Source organism: Labrus bergylta, chromosome 20, assembly GCF_963930695.1.
Source record: "Labrus bergylta chromosome 20, fLabBer1.1, whole genome shotgun sequence".
NCBI lineage: Eukaryota > Metazoa > Chordata > Actinopteri > Labriformes > Labridae > Labrus > Labrus bergylta.
The window spans coordinates 23,193,710-23,215,623 of NC_089214.1; the positions used below are offsets into that span (position 1 = coordinate 23,193,710).

The window sequence follows — 21,914 nt, forward strand, 5'->3', positions numbered from 1 at the left end:
ATCAAACGTGAGCTCCATCTGGCCTCCCTTCTTGGCCAAGAACAGATCCTTAAGAGAGGCTCTTAAGAGAAGAAACCTGTGGTCAAGATTTTGCAAGGAGTATGTCCAGTTTCCCCCCCCCCCCTTGACATGCTTACTGCAAGCGAGCTGGGAGCTGACCAGTGGTCTTTAGTGCCATGGCGTACATTAGACTCATGTATGACATGACCTTGGAAAACAGTGACCATCATCATTTCTGTACAACATGGAGGAAACGAATAGCGTCTTCCATACAGTCAGTAATTCAGCCAAATATTTTTGCTCTGTTAATTATGTGTTGCAAAAACAATTATTCATACAGCACAGCCAAAGCAGCGCGAGCAACTTGGGGTTAAGTATCTTGCCCAAGGACACATCGGACATGTTGCTGCAGGAGCCGGGGATCGAACCCTCGACCTTCCCTCGATGACATCTCTACCAACAGTAGGTCACATTAGCCTGACACTCCGCCCTTGTTACTATCCAGAGCTGTCTTCGAGCATGTTTGCTTAAAAAAAACAAAAAAACAGAAATCTCTATTTGCACCCTCCGAGGATTAACAGTTTTCTCTTTATTCCTGGCTAGTGTTAGCTCTGCACCGTTAAATTGTTTCTACCTGGCGCAGGGATTTTCTACCTGGAAGTTACTCTGAACATTGTGATTAATTTTATAGCTGAGAAGCTTAAGAAAGTTGAAGAAAAGAATCCAAACTTATTTCTAATGAACTATCACAGATCCTCCTGTCAAGAACGAGACACAGACTCTGACTCTCTGTATGGGCTCATCAGCTCAATGACTAAAAACACAAACATCAATGTTCGTCCTGGCGACTGCTTTGTACTTCATAACGTCTTGCTGACAGAATCCAAGGCCTACTTCAGACTCTATCATTACGGCAGCCAGCCTAAAGAGGCCATCTTTTTACTCTTCTACTGCCTTCCAATATCCATGGATCTGCCAAATTGAGATATAGGGATTCAACGGTCAACTTCTTCTGGTATCATTTGTGTTTGGAAAATGTCATATTTTTGCAGCTTTATCATCCAAAGCAGGATCAACAGAAGCTGAGCAATTCCACCATGAGCCATTTTCCTCCTCTTTCCCCTTCCACCAAATTCCCGATTGGCATCTCCCCCTCCTTGCTCTCTCTCTCTCCCTCGCTCTGGTGTGTTACGTCGGAGGGAGGAAGGAGGATCGAGTGACCACCGTTCCTCCCATCACCTGTGAAATTTTAGAGCCCAGCCACGGTGAAAGGGGGTATTGTGTCCCCCTGATGAGGAATGCCCTTGCATTTCTCCTCAAAGAAAAGGCTTCATTTGGCAAGGAATTTGGAGGCATCTCGGGAAGTGTATATAGGAGAGATTTCTTGGGGGTTGGGGATGGGACGCTGGAGAGACCTTCATAAGACTGGACAGACGCAGGACAGAGCTTCTCAAAGAAGGAATCATCCTCTGTGGTATTTTATGAATCCACATTTAACCAAGAGTAAAAATAACTGAAGTAGTCGGGGTTGATTCTCTCGTTGTGTGATTGTTCTAAGACTAGTAATGTCATAAAAATCTAACGTTTTCCATTTCAAAAAGTTTAATTACAAGCTTTTAATCAGAGTAAAACATTATACTCTTGGCTCTGGTTAACTTTGTTATATACTGTTGTTAGGGAGGGAAACCTAAGCTGTTTGAGGTGTCAGCTGTTTCCCTGCTACAGGAGCTGTTGTGTCATGTGACGAGGGTGACACCTGCTGGTGACAGAACAACAACTAAACATTCAATAAATTAGTTTCTGAACTGGCACTCATTATATTATACACATCCCTATTAGTTGATTTTTGTGAGAATGGCCTTATAATTAACATCAACATCTAACATGATTTTGTTCGCGCCTAAATTTGACGGCCAGACTGAACCATTTCATTTCAATAAGGGGGGGGGGGGGGGGGGGGGGGGGGGGGTCTTGACCTTACAGTTTATGATCTAGACCAGGGGTGGGCAACTGGCGGCCCGGGGGGCACATGCAGCCCTCGTCAACCCTCAGGTCAATTTTTATATATCAAAACATGACAAAATCTGCCATGAAACCACAAAAAACAGAAATATTTCCATAATAATATTTGATCACTGGTATATGTTGAGTTAAATTTGAGACATAATTGACTGTAATGGTTTTTGTATACTACAATTTGGCCCCCTGGCAGTGAGAATTAAATGAATGTGGCCCTTGCTGTGACCAAAGTTGCCCATCCCTGATCTAGACTATGATCTAGACTGAAAAGGAACAAATATCTTAAAAAACGAGATTAAGAACCAAATTAAATTACATAAATGTGAAATAAACCATTTTATGGAACTATTTTAACAGCAGAACCAAAGAATCTAAATCCAACATTAGATTAAAAAAATTTGTTGAGGAAATGGAGTAATGTGATCAAATTAAGTTTTTGTGTTGTTGTGACGTGGTAAATGTGATCTTTGAATGGTATACAGTGAAATGTAACTTGAGATATAAGAGTGCTATTTTATTTTAATTTGTTCTAATTATGTGCTTGCTTTGTTCACTAATGTTGTACGAAATTAGATATGAATATTCTTTATTCTGCTCATTTCCATTCAATTTTGCGATTTTATGTTGTTTTCATTTTTTTGGTTTGCTGGTTGAAGAAAAAGTTAAAGAAAAATAAGAAATAAACCATTTGTACATGTTTTTATATTGTATACTTTTCAGACGTATCCTCCGGTCCAGCAGGTGGTGCTAATTCTCATTGCGTCTGCTTAGTCGCCTAATCGCCGTAGAAGAAGAAACAAGCGGAAGTGGATGTGTTTACAGGCTGCTTCGAGCAGGTATGCTATCAAATAAATCAATTTACCTTTAAATTAAGCTGTTATTTATCTACTTGTACCAACAAGACGCTGTAGTTATTTCTTAAAGTCCAAAGGTAACTGAGAGCGGGATGCTAAAAATTAAGTTAAATTATAAAAACGCGATAAATCGCCGCTTTTTACCTTCGTTCAGGTGTTAGCACTGAGCTAACTAACGGTGCTACATTTAAAGTTATGGCGGTTTTACAATGTTCGACAAATCGGAAAGATTTATATTGAAAAGAGCAAGACTTGAGATGTTTTTAGAAATATTAAGTAATTTCGTTTTCTGCCTAAATGTAGAAACACAAGAAGAATATTTTTGTTATTTGTGTAACTCTTTAAGAAACAAACATGCAGCGCACATATTGTTTTTAATGTAAGGTTGTTAAAATGTTCAGACTATAATCTCTGTTATGATTAAGGTTGATAATATCAATAAGTATAGGCACTTTGAGAAGGAGAAATGTACTGTTTCATTACACAGTTGAGGAATAAATCCAACAATAATAGCACCACTGTTCACATTACACAACTACGTCACTTATTTTTGCACTTTCGACAGTTTCCAGGAGGTTGCCTGCAATTTTTGATAATTCAAACCAAGAAATTTCCCAATATTGCGTGCTGAGGACAATCTATTTGTGTTGCCATGTTATCGAAACGGGTGTCAGTTTTGTTAGATTTTTTTCATCCTCATCATTTATTTTATTCAAATGTTCTGAAAACACTCTGAGGGAGAACAATACTCTCTACCATGATTCCCTACCAGCCTCAAAGTCTTCTTTTGTTATTGTTTTGATTAAGAGCCTCCTGGTGGCGGAGTGACATATATATATAATATACTTTTAAAAGTCTTCAATTTGATTTGAATAAGTGTGCAGCATCCCTGGTCTGAGTCGTGTGTTTTCTTACCTGTGTTGTTTGTTCTCTTGCTGACAGAGAAATGGAGAGGAATGACGAGCAGGTCCAAACTAACGGCAGCAAAACGCTGCTTGTGCGCCATTTACCAGCTGAGCTCACGCAGGAGGAGAAGGAAGACCTCCTGAAGTATTTTGGAGCTGATTCAGTCCGGGTCTTCTCAAACACAGGTCGATTGGTAGGTCGTGAATCACTGATATCCAGTGACATCTTCTCAAAATTGACTTTCGCTGCTGTCCAGTCTAAACAGGTTTTTCCATCTCCACAGAAACACGCAGCCTTTGCATCCTTCAAAAGTGAGAGGTCTGCAGCAAAGGTGAGTTATCTGTGTAGTGTATGTAATAAAAACATATTTAAAAAGGTTTTGTTGCATGAAGTTACAGCAGTAATGATCTTAACCTGCCCTATAACCTTACAACCCCCTTGTTGTCTGTTTTAGGCACTCAGCAGGCTCCATCAGTTAGAGGTTCTTGATCGTACGCTTGTTGTAGAGTTTGCAAAAGGACAGGATCATGTGACTGTATTAACGGACCCACCAGTGTCGAGCAGGTAAGTAATGACGGGGCTGTTGTATTTGGTGTCTTTGCTCGTGCAGTAGGCTCATGAAAGGTTTCAAGCGGGTCCGTTTTGATCATTTGCAGACGAGCCTTGTTAATGAGCGTATCAGAACAATCCATTCGTGCAGGATGCTCAACACAGTCAGATGCTGAGCGACATACACACGAGGAGTTCAGAGAAAAGGGAGACTGTAGTATAGCATATCGGTCACGGATGGCTATGTCATGCAGATAAAGATAAAGATTAAAATGCTTAAATGGTCAGCCACTTTACAGTGGCTGTAAATGCCCCTGGTTGGGCCGATCGGTGCAGGAAACACTGCACTGGCAGGCAGTCCTTTTCGCTCTCAGTGCACACCTGTCCAAATGCATATGTGTGTATTTACCATAAATCAAGGAAAGGGAGATCCAGGCTCATGTCGCTCATTATGGCGCGGCATCTCTGATCCGTCTGTCATGTACTTAACCGCACAAACCTTAACTGTATGACATACAAGAGGATATCACTATGTTGCTTACGTCGATGCTTGATGCTGTCTGGTGAAATTCTTGGTTTTATATCAGGGAATTATGGCGTGATTTGCAGAACAAGCCATTTAGCGCCCTCTGCAGACTTATCCTGGGATTACTCCAACATTTGTTTACCTCATGATCTGAACTTTTGCCCACATTTAGTTTGAGCATCCAGCATTTTCGACTTTAAACAAGCTTTGAATGAAAATCTGTCTGCAGTGCTAAAGTCAAACTGACTCGGTCTGATGATTGTGTATTGGTGTTACACATAAATAAGAACTGTAAGCATGTAAACAATCATCATAAACATGAAGCTGTATATTTATCATTTCTGTCACATGTGTTTGTTTCCATAGTGGTAAAAATATTAAAGCGGAGCAGAAGAAACAAGAAGCCAAACAGCTAAATATTCCTCTTATAGAGACCGGCGTTGCTCCTGACCTCGGGTAAGTGTAAAGAGAACTCTTCTAATCATTGAATCATACGTGATGCATGCTGTTCCACCTGGTCAAGGTGTTTACTCTGTTAGTGTGGAGAAGCTGCCTGCAGGCTGACAGTAAACCTGGATGTGAATCTGAGAGCTGTAGTTTGGAGCTGTCAGCAGTCTTGTGTCCAATTAGATGTTGGGGCCTCTGTTGAGATCTGATAGGCCGTCTGTACCGCCAGTTGGTGAAACCAGGTGGTTTTTGATATGTCTCTCTCCAACACTGACAGTCTGTCCTGACAGGGAAGTTCTCCAGTTCCTGATATGATAGACTCTGCCAAAGAAGCTGAAACGCAGCACTTCAGGAACACGTATTTTATTAGCCCACCTGTTGAGGCCACCCAGCACTTTTTATTAAGCAGCATTCATTGTAGGATGGAGTGAGTCCTGTCTGTGCTAGAATCAATGCGGGCTTTCACACTTGCAGAAAACTCCTGAAAAACTCCTGATATTTGCAGGTAAAGCTGCAAAATTACCTCTTAAGTAATTTAGTCTTTCCTCTCCTTCCCTCTCTCTCTCTCTCTCTCTCTCTCTCACTCTCTCTCTCTCTCTCTCTCTCTCTCTCTCTCTCTCTCTCTCTCTCTCTCTCATACAGGCTGAAATTCCCGTCCAGTCCCACTCTGAAATATTTATATCCTCCTCCTTCTAATGGCGTCCTGACAAATATAACACATGCTCTCATCAGTGTGCCAAAGTTTTATGTTCAAGTGAGTGAATTCTGCTTCTTCTTAGATCATGTATTTATCCCACACTACCTGCTTGTCCTTTGTGTAAAACCCTCTCCCTGTGTCACCACGTTTGTTTGCTTGTGTTTGTGAAGAGATGTAAATGTGCCAGCATCTCTCGTCGTAAAAACAGAAATATGGATCTAGAAAAAATGTCCCAGAGGTTTTTGAACTGCATCCAACCTCTTAAAGATCAAACAGCAAACATTTGCCTTTTAAATTTCAATTTGGGGAGCAAGTATTAATAATAAACCATAAGTGGGAGGCATGAGTTATGAGTTTAACATTTCCCTGGGAGCTGTGCTGTGTCTGCCTGGATCTTAAGCGCTGCTATTTCCAGCTTTGGCGTCTTGGTGGTGCTGGCGTGCCACAGAGAGAGGTTGTTTTCACGCTCAGCCTCACTGCTGCTATCTCACTCCAGCCTCAATCTCACCTTGATCCTAGTATTTTAAGTGAAAATGCAAAAAGCCTTGCAATCTGTTTTGCATATGGAGCCCGAGTTACAGGCTGCCTGTTTGAGAGGAGGCAGTTTATTTATACGAGCTGCTCCCCCGCAGCCCCGGGAGGAATCTGTAGATACAGCTATCTCTGTTCTAATGCTCATATCTTCATTTACACAGGTACTCCATCTGATGAACAAGATGAATTTACCATGTCCGTTTGGCCCCGTCACTACCAGACCCCCCCTGGTGAGCTTTCTGCTGGCTTGAGTCATTTTTAGAGGATTTAGATATCAGTCAATGTATTTTTTAAGGGTTATTCTGGAGAGTTCAGATCCAAAACAAAATATTAACAGCTCAAAATAAACAGAAACATAGAAAGTATAACTCTGCGTTCTTCAAGGTTTTTGTTAACGGAATCTGGTGGTTTTAAAAATGATCGGAAAGATATTTTCTCTGTCTGAATCTTTTCACTTAAAATCAAGTTTTCTGAAACTCCTCATATTTTCAAATAGACAACTAAATATGTTATAAAAAAAAAAAGCCAAGGTGAGAGAGACCTGTGTCCCCCCGCCCCTTCCTCCCTAGAGTTGGAGGTAGCGATGCCTCACCATATCTCGTCCACACATGGTCAGTCCTGGCTCCATTAAAGGAGCAGTATTTAACTCTGACACCTAGTGTTTAAAATGGGTACTGCTGTCCAAATTCAAAACATTGGATAGAGCCGACTCCCCCTGTCCCCTCCTTTATAACTGCTCTGATATCTGGCAAACCGAGGGGCGTCCCAAACGGCCGTGTGGGGGTGCCTTAAAACCATCTACCTTCTCTGGTCCAAACAAATCCAGAGCATTCAGGAGCAGAATCTAAAGTTAGAAGGAGGACATACTGGCTGCTGCATTGTTGTCAGAGAAGCCAGCACTTCAACATAGCATGTTTCCTTAATGTCTGATCATACAGTAAGATACCTTTATCATATGTTACTGATTGGTTCTTTAAAGTACCAGAATCATCCTGAACACAAGATAAACGTTTTGCTAAATGAGGCTGGTATTTAAAGCTGCAGTAGAAACGGTGTAAAATGTAAAGTGAAGAAAGTGGGCTGCTCCCTCAGCGATCAGTGGCTTATTTATTTAGTTTTTAAGTTCATTACCTCAAACTGCTCTCCTGTACCTCTAAAAAAAATGTAGCTACAAGGCTTTTACTTTAATCATTCAGTGACTGGGGATCATAAATAAAAGTACAAAAACACTATTCCCTCATATATGTTGACGAGGGCCATGTGACGGTACATGAAAAGCCCTGAGTTCTCAAGGTCGGTCTTGGTCTGGAGACCACTTTTTATAGGTCTTGGTCTCTTACGAGAATCAAAAGCATTTTTACTGGGTCTTATCTTGATCTCAGATTGGATGGACTATGGATTATCACATCATTACTGTGATTAAGATAAGATAATACTTAATTGATCCCCAGAGGGAAAATGCAGGAGTTGCAGCAGCACAAAGACAGAAGTAGGTCATACAAAATAAAAATCTAAACATCATAGATAAAATGAATCAAAATTAAATAGGAGGTGTAGGAAGCAGGAAGTGATGTTTGACTTCTCTCATCATGTCAGAGCAGTTAACTGAAACATGCAATCATTTTCCCTGCTGTGATGTTAAAAATGTTGCCGGCTGTCGTTTGAAAATGATGATTTCGTCTTCAGACTAATTAATCCAAATGTTGCTCAGACAATAAAGCAAAAAAAAAAAATCAGTCCGTTTAACCACAAACTAATTACACTGTTGTTTTCTGCAGTATGAGTTCCTGCCTCCTGCCCCGCCCATCCCCATGCCTCCCCCCTTCCCTCCCGACTTCCCCCCTTTACCTGAGGAGGAGATGGAGCTGTCCAGTGAGGAAGAATCAGAGTATGAGAGTGAGGACGACGAGGACAAGGAGAGGTGAGGAGCGGGAAACCACTCGAGTTATCTGATGTCATTTTGATTTTCTCATCAAGTCGAGGATTCAGAAGACCTCACTGTTTTAGAGACACGACTGGTTTTAAGGGGAATGTGTTTTTACATTCTACTCTTTATGTCTGAAGCTTTATCCCCATGCTTGCTTTATTTCAGGATTGTTCGTCTGATGGGTCTGGTCAACCAAGCGTGCAAGAGACCCCTGAGACCAAAAACAGCTTCAAAGAGAAAGAAACCCAGGATCAAGGATCTGCTCTATGCTCCCAAACCAGACTCTCAGAGGTACAGCGAGCCACTCATGCATGTCACCGTCCTCACGCACGGCTCATCTCGAGACAGTAATCACAGGCAGCTAAAAAAAGGAAGACAAAAAACCTCCAGACAATAAGCCCTCCTCATAAACCCAACCCAGAGGTGGCTCTGAGACTTATTGTCTCAGCAGCACACATGCACACACTCCCTTAATGACAGACCACAAACTCTGTTAACTATAAATACACACACCTGAGCGTCTGCTGACAGCACGTTAGCACACTGGGAAATATCTGTGCTTGACCAGAACACGATATCCGGCCCTTAAGCCGCTCAGTGTCTGCTTTACTGTGGGTATGTGTTGAGGTTGCGGAGCTGATTGTGTTTCTGTCCTCAGTGCTCCGATGCTGCAGCCCTCTGACGTGTTTGAGCAGCCTCAACCCGCCGGGCCCAAGAAAATCGAGTTCCACATTTCTGTTCCTGAGGTGGCAGCCATGATGGAGGGAAGTGGGCGGGGTCAGCCTGATGATGCCGACAAAGGTAAAGGCTCTGCTGACACATTTCTACCTGACGTATTCCCTCCAGCAGCTTTTTGATTATTTTCATTCTTCTGTTGGTTGTTTTTTGTTTGTTTCTCAGTTCACTAACCTTTTCGTCAGCGTCCAGCAAAATATTATAAAACCCCAAAGGTGATATCTTTGAGGTTCTTACATTGACTGACCTGCAGCTCAAAACCCCTGAATATTAAATTCACAGTCATATAAGGGAGTGTCCCAGTATGTGTGGCCATATTGATTCTGCAACAACGGCTTTGTCCTCAAGTTATTATCTCCAACGTGAGGTTTTATGTGATGGCGGGACTTTAAGAACAATGGGCCACTTTGTTTTTAAAACATGATTAAAAAAAAACGTGTACAGGGTAGCACCTTAAATATCCCCTGTTGCCCATCCAAAACTACAATAATAAATTAAAGATATTTACGATGACACATCTTCATGCTTCAGTGTCAGGAATCTGCAAAAACTTGTTGTAAATGCTTATAAAAGTATCAAAGACAAGTGTGTATGGATCTTCTGTCGGGTGACTAATTGTTTGTTCCTCCTTAAAAGTCGATCAGTATTCACCGTTTCCCCACATTTATCCATTAATGATTAAATGCAGCTTAGAACGAAGCAATGCCAAAGCAATTAGGCTGAAAGACAAATAAATAAATAAAAAGCTTCTTGATAAAATAGGAGTGTGAACAAATTAAACAGATGATTCTTGATCTGCAAATAAAAAGGAGGAATCCGTAATGATCGATGATTTCTTTAGGTTTATTATCATACGGAAACAGAAGCGTCTTCGGTGTGATTGAAAGTCTTCCTATGGCTGAAGTCGAATGTTACACAGCCGTGAATCACAGCAGAGACTTTCACAGAAAAAAGGTTTTACCACGATCTGTGAGGAAATGTCATCGAGGGGCAGAGTCGGTGTTACTTGTCATCTTGTGCAGTTTCCTGTTTTCCTTATCTCGCCCCTCTCTCTCTCTCTTCAGCTGTAACTTCCCTGCCTGGCAACTTCCTGAGGAGTAAAATAGATCTCAAAGTCAAACACAAAAAGCTTTCCTAAAGGCAGGAGAAAGATAAACTATGACAGGTGGCTTTTTTGGATTAGTCTTGTTTTGCAGGTGGAGGGGAGGGGAGGGGGAGGAGAGGGGGAGCCGATAAACAAGCCATTTAAATGAAAAGGGGGAGGAGGTGGGAGACAGATAAGAGGGAGGATGGTGATCTAGTTCTCCACGAGAGTGTATCAGGAAAGCTCCGAACACTTCTCGCTCCAGTGCACACACTAACACACACACACACACACACACACACACACACCTCATGTGGATGACAAGCTTTTCTTCCTCTTCGGATTTGAACAGGCTCACTGCTCTTAGTAATTCCATCTACAGTGTGTGTGTGTATGTGTGTGTGCGTGCACACGCTCCTTCTTCGTCTGCCAGTGCTCCCTCCCTCTGCCTTTCATACTCATGTTTCCCAAACAGGACTGGATTTTGATTTGATTACAGTTTTTTATTTAACACAGACTGAGGGTGCTTACGCCTCGATCCTTGATTTGTTAGGTAACCAGTTTCCTCTTTAACAGGAACTGTAATACTTATAAAACCTACGCCTCATATTTTACATTTTTGGGGGTCTGGATGGCTAATAAGTTGTGAAACGTTTAGAATTTCTCCAGTAGATTAATTAAGCTGCAACACATTACAGGCTGTAATGGCTGCAGCGGAATCCTGCATCTATTCGAAGTGACGGGCTCAGATTGGTATTCTAGGTCTGTGACAACATTACAGAAAGGAGATAGACCGCTGTCTCTTAACCGGAAGGGTCGGGGGTTTGATCCCTAGCTCCTGCAGCCACATATCCGATGTGTCCTTGGGCAAGACACTTAACCCCAAGTTGCTCCCACTTCTTCGACAGCGGAGTGTGAATGTGTAGGTGTGACCTGCGGTGTAAAAGTGCTTTGAGTAGTCAGAAGACTAGAAAATAAATTCCACCCTAAAGCTCAATATCATTAACCATTTAATTACACCCCTCGCACGTATTCACAGGAACCAGTACGCCAGCCCTGAGTCGTCTGTGTTAGTGCCCCTGTCTTTATATAACCCTGACGCAGCGTCATTCATCATTCAAACACCTCTTCTGAGTTCAGAAGAAAACCTTACATACCTGTTTCCCAGCTAACTAGCTTAGATAGATACATAGATAGATAGATAGATAGATAGATAGATGCTTCATTGAGCCCGAGGGAAATTCAAAAAGCTTAACTGCTTGCAGACTCGAGCTAACACCTCTGTTGCTGAGCGCTAATAGCACAGATACCGGTTTGACTGCCTTCACCAAAGGTAGTTTGCTCTTCCTGCTCTGGCCTGCCTACAAACAGCTGAGTTCTTCTGCTACACTCCGAGAAGCTAGCTAGAACTATCAAACCAGATATAAACAATCTGAGCCTGTCGGGGGACTATAAACAAGTTTTACTGGACCGCGCACTTTGATTTGGTGCAAATGTCCTGAGAGATAAAGTTGCAGCCTGAATTGCAAAAATGTCAAAACTTTGAGATCCTGAAATAAGCATGGAACAAACCTTTAACACATTTCTTCAGCCAAAAGCAACTTCCTTTGTATGAAACCCTGAGAGAGAACTCTCAAGTTGAAACCAGTTTATTTATTACGATGTCATATCTCAGTGCGAGATTTTAATCCTCCTTATTTTAAACTTATTGGACCAGGAGAAGTTGCTTCTGCTCTCCCATCTTGAGTTTGTTTGTTTTGCTGAAGAGGATAAACAGCGTGGAAGCGATTATTTCACCATCTGCTTTTGTTTCGACACTTTGAAGACCTCCATCTGTATTTGTTCTGAAGGGAGGAGGGGGGGCTTTCTTCCTGTTTTCTAAACCAAACCAAATCAGCATTTTCAGCCCAGTGGCACATGATTTGAAATACTTCAGCTCCTTTCAGTGTTATTGCAGAATTATAAACAGCTTGATAATCAGATTTTAAGATGCTGTGTATGTCCTGATCATGCTCTGTGTCCCTGCAGATGGTGACGAGAGGGATGTCAGTCAGGAGGGGACAGAAGCCGAAGGCTTTGGGAAGCTTTATCCTACCGCCCCAACGTCACAGCAGCAGAAGGAGCACAGTGACGACGAGCACGACCTGACGTCGGACATCATCTCCAGGAAGGAGCTGGAGAAAGGCCGGCTGTCAAGAGATGGTAAACATCATGCCTCTAAGCACAGTGAAGGTTCCCTAACTGTAAGGAACGATGCTGGTCAGGGGCAGTGCAGTGTGTGCTGGTGGTGGCTACACTTTGGTAATGACGGGACGACTGTCAGCATTTAACACTGGTATATAGGACACAGCAAACTTTTAGGTAAAAAGTCCTGTACACCAGATTTCAGTACCAATAATGCAGGCAAACTCCTGCACGCTGTCTTCATTTCAATGCGTTGGTTGGTCCTGGGTCCTAGCAACTGGAGATATTCTAGAGGTTTGCATTTACTCCCAGATCAGAAAATGTTGTAAAAGCTGGATGGTTTAAAGGTTTCAGTCACCCAAAAAAAATTTTCTGTAGCATGCACTGCAGACTGACGAACTACATCAAGTTAAAAGATTAACGCTCCCATTTAAAACACCCCTGACTTTCTTTTCCTCCCTCTAAAGTTGTATTCTTCATGTAAGCAATGCAACACAAGTAGAAAAAAGACAACTCTCTCTTTGAGATGCATATTAGAAAGATTTGGCAGTTACTGTGAGCATCATGGCTGAACGAAAAAGAGAAAGTTCCAACTGCAGAAAAAGCCAATTTCCTTAAAGGAAGTGGAGATTTGGCTGAAAAGTTTTCACATCAGCGTTACTTTTATAAGATTAAAATCATCCCAAGACGATACAGATTGAGGAGATGAAGGGAAATAGTTTGTTATGGAAAAGTGGTAATTAGCTGCTGCCAGTTGCCCTTTGTCGTCTTCAAAAAAACACAGCTTGCCGTTTAAAAAGTGGAGACAGAAATCTAAATCCTACAGTTTTCTCATGTCCAGCAGGGGGCAGCTCTCCTCGACTCATTTCAAGAAGTCTGTGATAACATCTCGCTTCTCCTCCGTTGATTTATTCCCTCTGTTAACATTTTCATAATGAGTTTCAAGTCTTCTTTAACACAGCGTGATGGCCATCTACTAAATAACAGATTTTACAGGAGACAGATTGGAAGTAGCAATGCCTAATATGGTCATTCCTGGCTCCATTAAATGTAACTCTGACCCCTAGTGTTTCAAATGGGTACTGCAGTCTAAATTCTAAACATTGTAGAGCTGTCTCCCCCCCTCCTCTCTAGAGTCTCACACAGGTCACCATGTGGTGGACACTGAAGCTTCAGTGTTTATCCAGCTCTGCATTCGTCTGTAAACCTTTCTGTGTTCTAACCTCTCTCCATTTTTCAAAAGCATCTCCAATATTGATCCTAGTTTGAGCACGTTTCTGCTCGTGGAGCTTATTAGAAACATGCACTCTGAGTTTGAAAGCTCTGTGACGTTTTGTACCTGTTTTTAATATGAAGTTGTGTTTTTTCTGCTTCTCTTGTTTCCAACAGAAATAAAAAGGATGTCCGTGTATAAAAATTATGAACCCGGAGAGCCCACCTGCAGACTTTACGTGAAGAATATCGCCAAACAAGCGGGGGAGAAAGTATGTGCACCAAGAGCTCTTTCTTTAGAAATTCATTGTCCTGTTACAAATCAATTAAATATGCGGACGTTTCTGTGTCATTGATTGCTTCTTGTGCAACCTCTGTACAAAATGAATCATTGCTTTTTTGTCATTCATTTCTGTCCCAGGACCTGAAGTACATCTACGGGCGCTACATCAACCCGTCGTCAGAGGAGGAGAGGAACATGTATGTAGCCTGCAGATCATCCTGACCTTATTACATATCGACATATCTCAAGCGTCACTCTCCTCCGTCCTGTCTTCTGGAGCTGATTATTTTTAAAAGATGTATTTTTTGGGGGGGTATGCCTCGATTGTAGAGACAGGACTGTGGTTAGTGTCGGATACTGGAGAGAGAGCGAGAGAGAGAGAGAGAGAGCGAGAGAGAGAGCGAGAGAGAGAGGGGATGACATACGGGAAAGGAGCCACAGGTCAGACTTGAACCCAGGCCGCTGTGAGGGCTACAGCCTCCATACATTGGGTACTCAAATTAACCTCCAGACCCCCTCAGGAGCTGTTTTTGACTCCAGTAATTTGTCCCTTTCCCTTGAGAGTTTTTAGCGATTCGTGCTGACTGAGGGTTGTGATATTAATAAGAATCTTAACCGGACGCGGGGACCACGAGGGACAGTTTAAGTTTGTGCATCAGCAGAACTTGAAATGAATATTCCACCTGAGTCATCAGACCGGGCTCATGTTGACCAGGGACAGACTCTGAACGCAGACTGCAGTAAAAGTTCGAAGCCAGAGTCACAAAGATTGAATCTTTGAAGCGGCGGCGGTCAAGTCAGAAATCAAAGCAGCAACATCAGTTCAACCGGAGTGCTGTAAAGATTTAAAAACAATATGAGAGGATGAATATTAATCAAAAGAGAAATTAAAACACATTAAATGACACAATTAACAGGAGCATGAGAACGTTTCAAAACATTTTGGATGGATTGAGCAGCTCTGATGTCCACAGGTAAACTGTTCCACAAATATGGAGCGGCCATCGCAGAGGCTCTGACACATCCAGTTGTTAGTCTGCATCCAGTGCCGGTTTACCTGCGGACATCAGAGCTGCTCAATACCGTGAAAATGTTAAATCGCTGCTGAAGACGCGGTGTGTTGACCGCAGCGCTCTGACTGGAGCATGTTGGTGAAAACAAGTGATAGAATCTTGAACTGGATTGTGAAGCTGACAGGAAGCCGGTGTAGAGAAGTCGGTACAGGAGTGATGTGATCACGTCATCTCTTGACAGTCAGACAACGTGCAGCTGCGTTCTGGAGACGTCTGATCCAGATGTAATCTTCAACTGGAGGAAGAAGAGGCCTTTACCTTTCCCAAAAGTCTACAGGCCCGATCACCCAGAGACACAAAGCTAGAAAAGTGTCGCTAGCAGAACCGTTGGTTTCCTCTGGTACAGCGCTCTTGCTGGGCGCTCTTCTCTGCTGCTGCATGACGCATTTTTCTGACGTATTTTGGGTGCTCATAAAAGTTACATGTTCGCCGTTTCAGCTCAAGACGCAGAGATGCAGCGCTAGTCAATGTCACTTTTTTCCCCAGATCCACTCAGCTTTTTTTGAAGCTGCCGCGCCTACTCTGTGTGATCAGGCCCTCAGCTGTTCCTGACAACTAAGCTAATCTCTTTATCACATTTAAAGGAGCTGTCAAAAATCACACCCAGATATTTGACGGAAGGGTGGAGACTAACGGGCCAAAAACATGGTCAGAGACATACAGGACTTCAGATTTTATTTTTCAAACTACAACATGAGGGATGGTTCATAAGCTGCAGGAAAGTAAAGTTTTGTTCTGTCCCATCAGACTTTCATTGTGACGTCTTATTTTAAATGTCAATACAGACGGATCCACAGCACAGGCGCTGTCATTAATCTGTATTTGTGTTGGTTTGCTCAGACATCACAATCTTTAAGTATAGGTCAACATGGCGGCTTGAGAAAAGTATTTATGAGCCGAGGTTGAGTTATGATTTCAGACTTGGAAAGTTGTCTAGCAACAAAAACAGAAAACACAAATCATCTTGACTAAAATCAGCTGTTGTGACCGGCTGGAAAGATGCTCTTTTCATAGAACTGAGTTTTCCATGCTGCAGGAAGAAGCAGACATACAGTATCTCACAAAAGTGAGTACACCCCTCACATTTCTGCAAATACTTTATTATATCTTTTCATGGGACAACACTGAAGAAATGACACTTTAAAACAATGTAAAGTAGTCAGTGTACAGCTTGTATAACAGTGTAAATTTGCTGTCCCCTCAAATAACTCAACACACAGCAATTAAACCGCTTGCAACAAAAGTGAGTACACCCCTAAGTGAAAATGTCCAAATAGTGCCCAATTAGCCATTTTCCCTCCCCGGTGTCATGTGATTCGTTAGTGTTACAAGGTCTCGGGTGTGAATGGGGAGTTTGTTAAATTTGGTGTTATCACTCTCTCACTCTCATACTGGTCACTGGAAGTTCAACATGGCACCTCATGGCAAAGAACTCTCTGAGGATCTTAAAAAAAGAATTGTTGCTCTACATAAAGATGGCCTAGGCTATAAGAAGATTGCCAACACCCTGAAACTGAGCTGCAGCACCGTGGCTAAGACCATACAGCAGTTTAACAGGACAAGTTCCACTCAGAACAGGCCTCGTCATGGTCAACCAAAGAAGTTGAGTGCATGTGCTCAGCGTTGTATCCAGAGGTTGTCTTTGGAAAATAGACGTATGAGTGCTGCCAGCATTGCTGCAGAGGTTGAAGGGGTGGGGGGGGGGGGTCAGCCTGTCAGTGCTCAGACCATACGCTGCATACTGCATGAAATTGGTCTGTATGGCTGTCGTCCCAGAAGGAAGTCTCTTCTAAAGATGATGCACAAGAAAGCCAACAAACAGTTTGCTGAAGACAAGCAGACTAAGGACATGGACTACTGAAACCATGTCCTGTGGTCTGATGAGACCAAGATAAACTTATTTGGTTCAGATGATGCCAAGCATGTGTGGCGGCAACCAGGTGAGGAGTACAAAGATAAGTGTGTCTTGCCTACAGTCAAGCATGGTGGTGGGAGTGTCATGGTCTGGGGCTGCATGAGTGCTGCCGGCACTGGGGAGCTACAGTTCATTGAGGGAACCATAAATGCCAACATGTATTGTGACATACTGAAGCAGAGCATGATCCCCTCCCTTCAGAAACTGGGCCACAGGGCAGTATTCCAACATGATAACGACCCCAAACACACCTCCAAGACGACCACTGCTTTGCTAAAGAAGCCGAGGGTAAAGGTGACGGACTGGCCAAGCACGTCTCCAGACCTAAACCCTATTTATAGGGTTTTGAAATTGACAATAAAGTTGACTTTGACTATTGAGCATCTGTGGGGTGTCCTCAAATGGAAGGCGGAGGAGCGCAAGGTCTCTAACATCCACCAGCTCTGTGATGTCGTCATGGAGGAGTGGAAGAGGATTCCAGTGGCAACCTGTGAAGCTCTGGTGAACTCCATGCCCAAGAGGGTTAAGGCAGTGCTGGAAAATAATGGTGGCCACACAAAATAATGACACTTTGGGCACTATTTGGACATTTTCACTTTGGGGTGTACTTACTTTTTGTTGCCTGCGGTTTAGACATTAATAGCTGTGTGTTGAGTTATTTTGAGGGGACAGTAAATTTACACTGTTATACAAGCTGTACCCTGACTACTTTACATTGTAGCAAATTTTAATTTCTTCAGTGTTGTCCCATGAAAAGATATAATAAAGTATTTGCAGAAATGTGAGGGGTGTACTCACTTTTGTGAGATACTGTATTTAAGATATGAAGAACAGAGGAATAGGGTCTGTGGCCGCTTTATCCCTCACATGTTTTGGTTTCTTCACACTGAAGACTCATAAACAGCACCAAATGTCTGATTCAAATATTTGAAAGAGAGAGAGATATTAACTCTTTTTGCAAATGCACTTCTTAAAACATCTAGATAATTGGACTGAAATATTTGTTCACACATGCACCTCACAGACAGAGAACATCCCTGTCAGACGGGAGGGGGGGCGAGGGATTTCTGCAGATTTCTGGTTCTCATGCCAAACTAAGTGATGACCAATATTGTACCTGGATGCAGAATAAGATCTGTAGTGGCTTGATCTTGCGTATCAAAAGTTTGCCACTGAGGGGCTGATAGCCTACCGTACTTAATTGACGCGCTGTTTCCGTGTTTCGTGGCAATAACTCGATCAACTCCGTGCTGTCACACTCAAACGGGTTTATCTGAATCGTTCATTTACAATGCATATTCTGGTCGTCTACATACACTTATTCCACTATAACTTGAATGTAAAACAAAGCCAGGATAAATGTTCCATTCACGATACATTTCATACAGCGGTCAAAAAACTGTGTGCCTCTCACGGTGGGCTGCTCACCTGTCCGTGATTAACTCTTCCTCTACTTGTAACCTTCCCAACACCAAAGTGAATGTGCCCCCTACTGTCACCACAAGAAACTACCACAGAGCACACATGCATACTGAACACACAAATGGCTCTAACAAGATCTAAACAGCTACAGTAGAATGTTGGCTCTGCTCAGCCACCAGCCCGAGGTGATTCTGATAATGACGTGTCCCTGTTTTGGTTTTTCTTCAGGTTTGACATTGTGTTAATGAAGGAGGGCCGGATGAAAGGACAGGCCTTCGTAGGACTCCCCAGTGAGCAGAGTGCGGAGAAAGCCCTGCGGGAAACCAACGGCTACGTTCTGTTTGACAAACCCCTCGTCGTGGTATCCTTTTATCCCTCTACCAAGACGGAGCAAGGTCGAGAAATTTATGAGGAGCAGAAAAATTGTGGTTTAATGTGTAGAGCTGGGTATATTATGTGTGGATTGATGTTTAAATTCCCCAGGAAGAAAATGATAAGGGGAATTGGTATTTGCAAATGTAGAAGAGGCTTTCAAGAAAACTATCCCTAGTTCTACGTGCAGAAATTGCACAGCCATTTTTAAATCTAGAAATCAGGACATAGAAACACTTAACTTGCCCAATAACCTTTTGGGTGATCTGTAGATCCTTTATTCTTTCTTAAAGGTCCAATCAGTGAGCTGTGTAGTGAGTGAGATGATAAAGGTATCTTACTATCTGATCAGACATTAAGGAAACATGCCAATTTGAAGTGCTGGCTTCTCTGACAACAATGCAGCAGCCAGTATGTCCTCCAATGCAGACCGATGCAGAGCTGGATAAACACTGAAGCTTCAGTGTCCACCACATGTCAACCTGCGTGAGCATCAACTCTAGAGAGGGGGGGAGACAGCTCTCCACAATGTTTAGAATTTGGACTGCAGTACCCATTTTAGAATTCTATACAGCTCCTTTAATATGCCGCTTTTCGAGAAATACAAACAAACATAGACACAATCTATAAATCTGTATTCAGGTCTCAGATCATACATGAAGGGGGGCAGCTAAGAGGTGGAGACGTGGTGGTAATGAAGTTGGACCCCTCCCCTCACAGATGTGTCATCTGCTTGGTTTAATTTCTGGCAGCCCTGAAGCACCACCTGCTCCTCCTCTGATAATTGATCGTCAGCTTTTGAACCTGTGTGATGAAACAAGGTTAGTCCTGACCTCTTAGCTCTGTGTTAGTGTTCGAGTTCAAAGAATGAAACGTGAAGTCTGCAGTGATGTTCACCTGAAGATGTCATCTCCAGCTTCATATCTTGTCAGTTAAAAACCAAAACATCACAGGTGTGTTGTTTAGCTGCCGTTTAAGAACTCGTTTGGAGGCTGTGGATTGAGATTTTTGATGACTCATCAGTTTTGATTTGATGAAGGATAAGAGTTATTCACAATAAGGCGTGTAGCTGACCTGATTGACAGGTGGGCGCGGTGTAACGGTTTGTCAGGAGGTTTAAAACCCGCCTCAGCTCCAGCTCTCAGCCTGTCGTTAGGTTGACTGAAAGTTAGACTGAGACAGCATTTCCAGCACGGAGACCGCCATCGATGGGACTCCAAACTTTAGTTTGCATGTTTTTCTCATACTTGCAGCCTTCTGCGTTCATGTTGTCTCAGTGTGATAATCAGGGTGCTTAAAGAGTTGTAAAGAGAACTCAGCGTGTGTTTAAAGGACATAGTTTTTCTTCTTAAGTTTGTAGCATCAGAAAGTGGAGTGAAGGTTCATCCTGGTACTGATGTCTTTTTAAACAGTTACAGCTGACAGCCAGTCCCACGTTAGATTCACTGTCATGATTTTTTCAGTGCTGGCCTGAGACTGCAGAATGATACTTCTCTGAAAATCCTCAAACAACCTGCTGCCAAAGTGGGTGAGCTGAAGGAAAAACCTGCATGAAATGTTGCTTTATTAACGGCCTGCTCTGCTGTCGTCTTCCCTCACATTTAAAATATGGAACAACTTGTCAATCTGTGTGAGCGACTGAGTTAGAGAGCTGAACATCAGGAAATCAAGACACTCTGCTCCTTCTGTGAGGTCCAGTTTATTGCCGTCTGGCATTTCTGAGCAAACAGCGTCACCCTTCTCTTAAATTAAATTCAGAAGGAGGTTCACCTGTCTGAAGCAGGAGGGTCCCTGTGGCTGAAAGCTGCTGCTTCAACTCGAGGAGGGAAACATGGTACCATATGTACCATATGAGTGTGGTATAAATGTTCAGACTGAACTTGCCCATGAAGCTGACACTGTTTTTAATGAGGTTTCAGTCTGTGTGAAGAATCCATGGTTCTTAAATGTCAGTATTCCTAAACTTTTCTGTTACATGTTTTGGGGTCTCAATAAATAAGATAGATAGTCAGATAGAGCAAAACAGCAGCAGCGCTGGAATGCTGAACACGCTGATCCTTTGGAAACCGCTAGTTATAATGAGACCCGGGCCTGTCAGTGATAAAAGCAACAACCTTTAGCGATCGTTCTTTGATTGATCGAGCATTATGTTTCAGACATCACAGCCTGTTTCACGGCTGCAGGCTGAAGAAGTCCAAAAATGTTTTGTGTCAATTTGACCCCAAACTGAAATGAAGCCCTAGTGGAAAAGAAAAAAAAAAAAAAAAACCTTTTTAGAGAAGGTTAAAGTTCCTGCCTAAAGAAGAAGGAGCTGCTGAATCAGTGTATTTAAACCTTTCACCTGTTATATTGAACCATTCACCGTCTGTGATCCTTAACTGTAATTCCACAGCAATTTGCCAGATCTGCACGACCGAAAGCAGACAACACAGAAACCAAGAGAGGAGCGAAACAACGATGACCTCTGCAGGTGAGTGAGATGGGATGACGCTCTGACCTGCAGCGGACGGGACCATATTATACTGTGTGTGTTGTAGAGTGTGTACAACGCGCCACAATGACACCTTCTTCTTACATTTGTGTTTATACTCGATGTAGTTGAGGTGCAGAGGCTTGATTTTGAGGCCCAGCAGAACCATGTGTATCCTTAACGGGGAATATCCTTTTGGAAAAATAAAAGAAGTGTAGTGATTTGGTACGATCCATGCATCCTGTACTGTAGACTACATTTGTAAAGGATTCTGCAGAAAGCTTCTGTTGTTCCCTGAAATACGTTTGACTCTAAACTCTGTGTTCTCGCCTCTTTCTTCTTGTTTCACTGACTTTCAGGTGACGGGTTGATGATGTCGTCGTCTTCATTTATTAACAAATAAAACATATTTTTTATTAAACTGACTGCGTCTGTGTTTTTCTTCTAATCACAGTCTCAAACACTCCAGTCAGACTATCACACCTGATCAGGAACTTCTGACAGGTGACTGAATGCAGACAGCAGAGGGTGTGTGTGCGTGCGCCCTGATTGGCTCTGCAGCAGATGACGAGCTGTCAACACCAGCTCTGAAATCCAGAGTCCGGAGGAGACGGCAAACAAAGCAAGCAGACCACAGTCTGGAGGAAAGATGAGGCCAGGTTAGCTTTCCTTCACGGTCTCTGTCTGTGTGATTACAGAGAGTAA

At 42.8% G+C, this 21,914-nt stretch overlaps 1 protein-coding gene across 2 annotated transcripts; it reads left to right on the forward strand.

The window, feature by feature from the left end:
• The first annotated feature begins 2,739 nt into the window (after nt 1-2,739).
• rnpc3 (RNA-binding region (RNP1, RRM) containing 3) lies at nt 2,740-21,630 on the forward strand. 2 transcript variants are annotated; one of them, XM_020647076.3, is made up of 16 exons: nt 2,740-2,855; nt 3,816-3,972; nt 4,063-4,110; nt 4,234-4,343; nt 5,221-5,310; nt 5,944-6,055; nt 6,694-6,762; nt 8,311-8,453; nt 8,625-8,750; nt 9,118-9,260; nt 12,307-12,480; nt 13,852-13,946; nt 14,096-14,154; nt 18,596-18,728; nt 21,132-21,209; nt 21,338-21,630. In XM_020647076.3, the coding sequence occupies exons 1-15, from the start codon at nt 2,830-2,832 to the stop codon at nt 21,198-21,200; spliced, it is 1,554 nt and encodes a 517-aa protein (XP_020502732.1). In that variant the 5' UTR covers nt 2,740-2,829; the 3' UTR covers nt 21,201-21,209; nt 21,338-21,630. The 2 variants fall into 2 exon arrangements, with proteins under 2 accessions (XP_020502732.1, XP_020502733.1); XM_020647077.3 differs by having other exon boundaries at nt 21,569-21,630.
• The last annotated feature ends 284 nt before the right edge of the window (nt 21,631-21,914 follow it).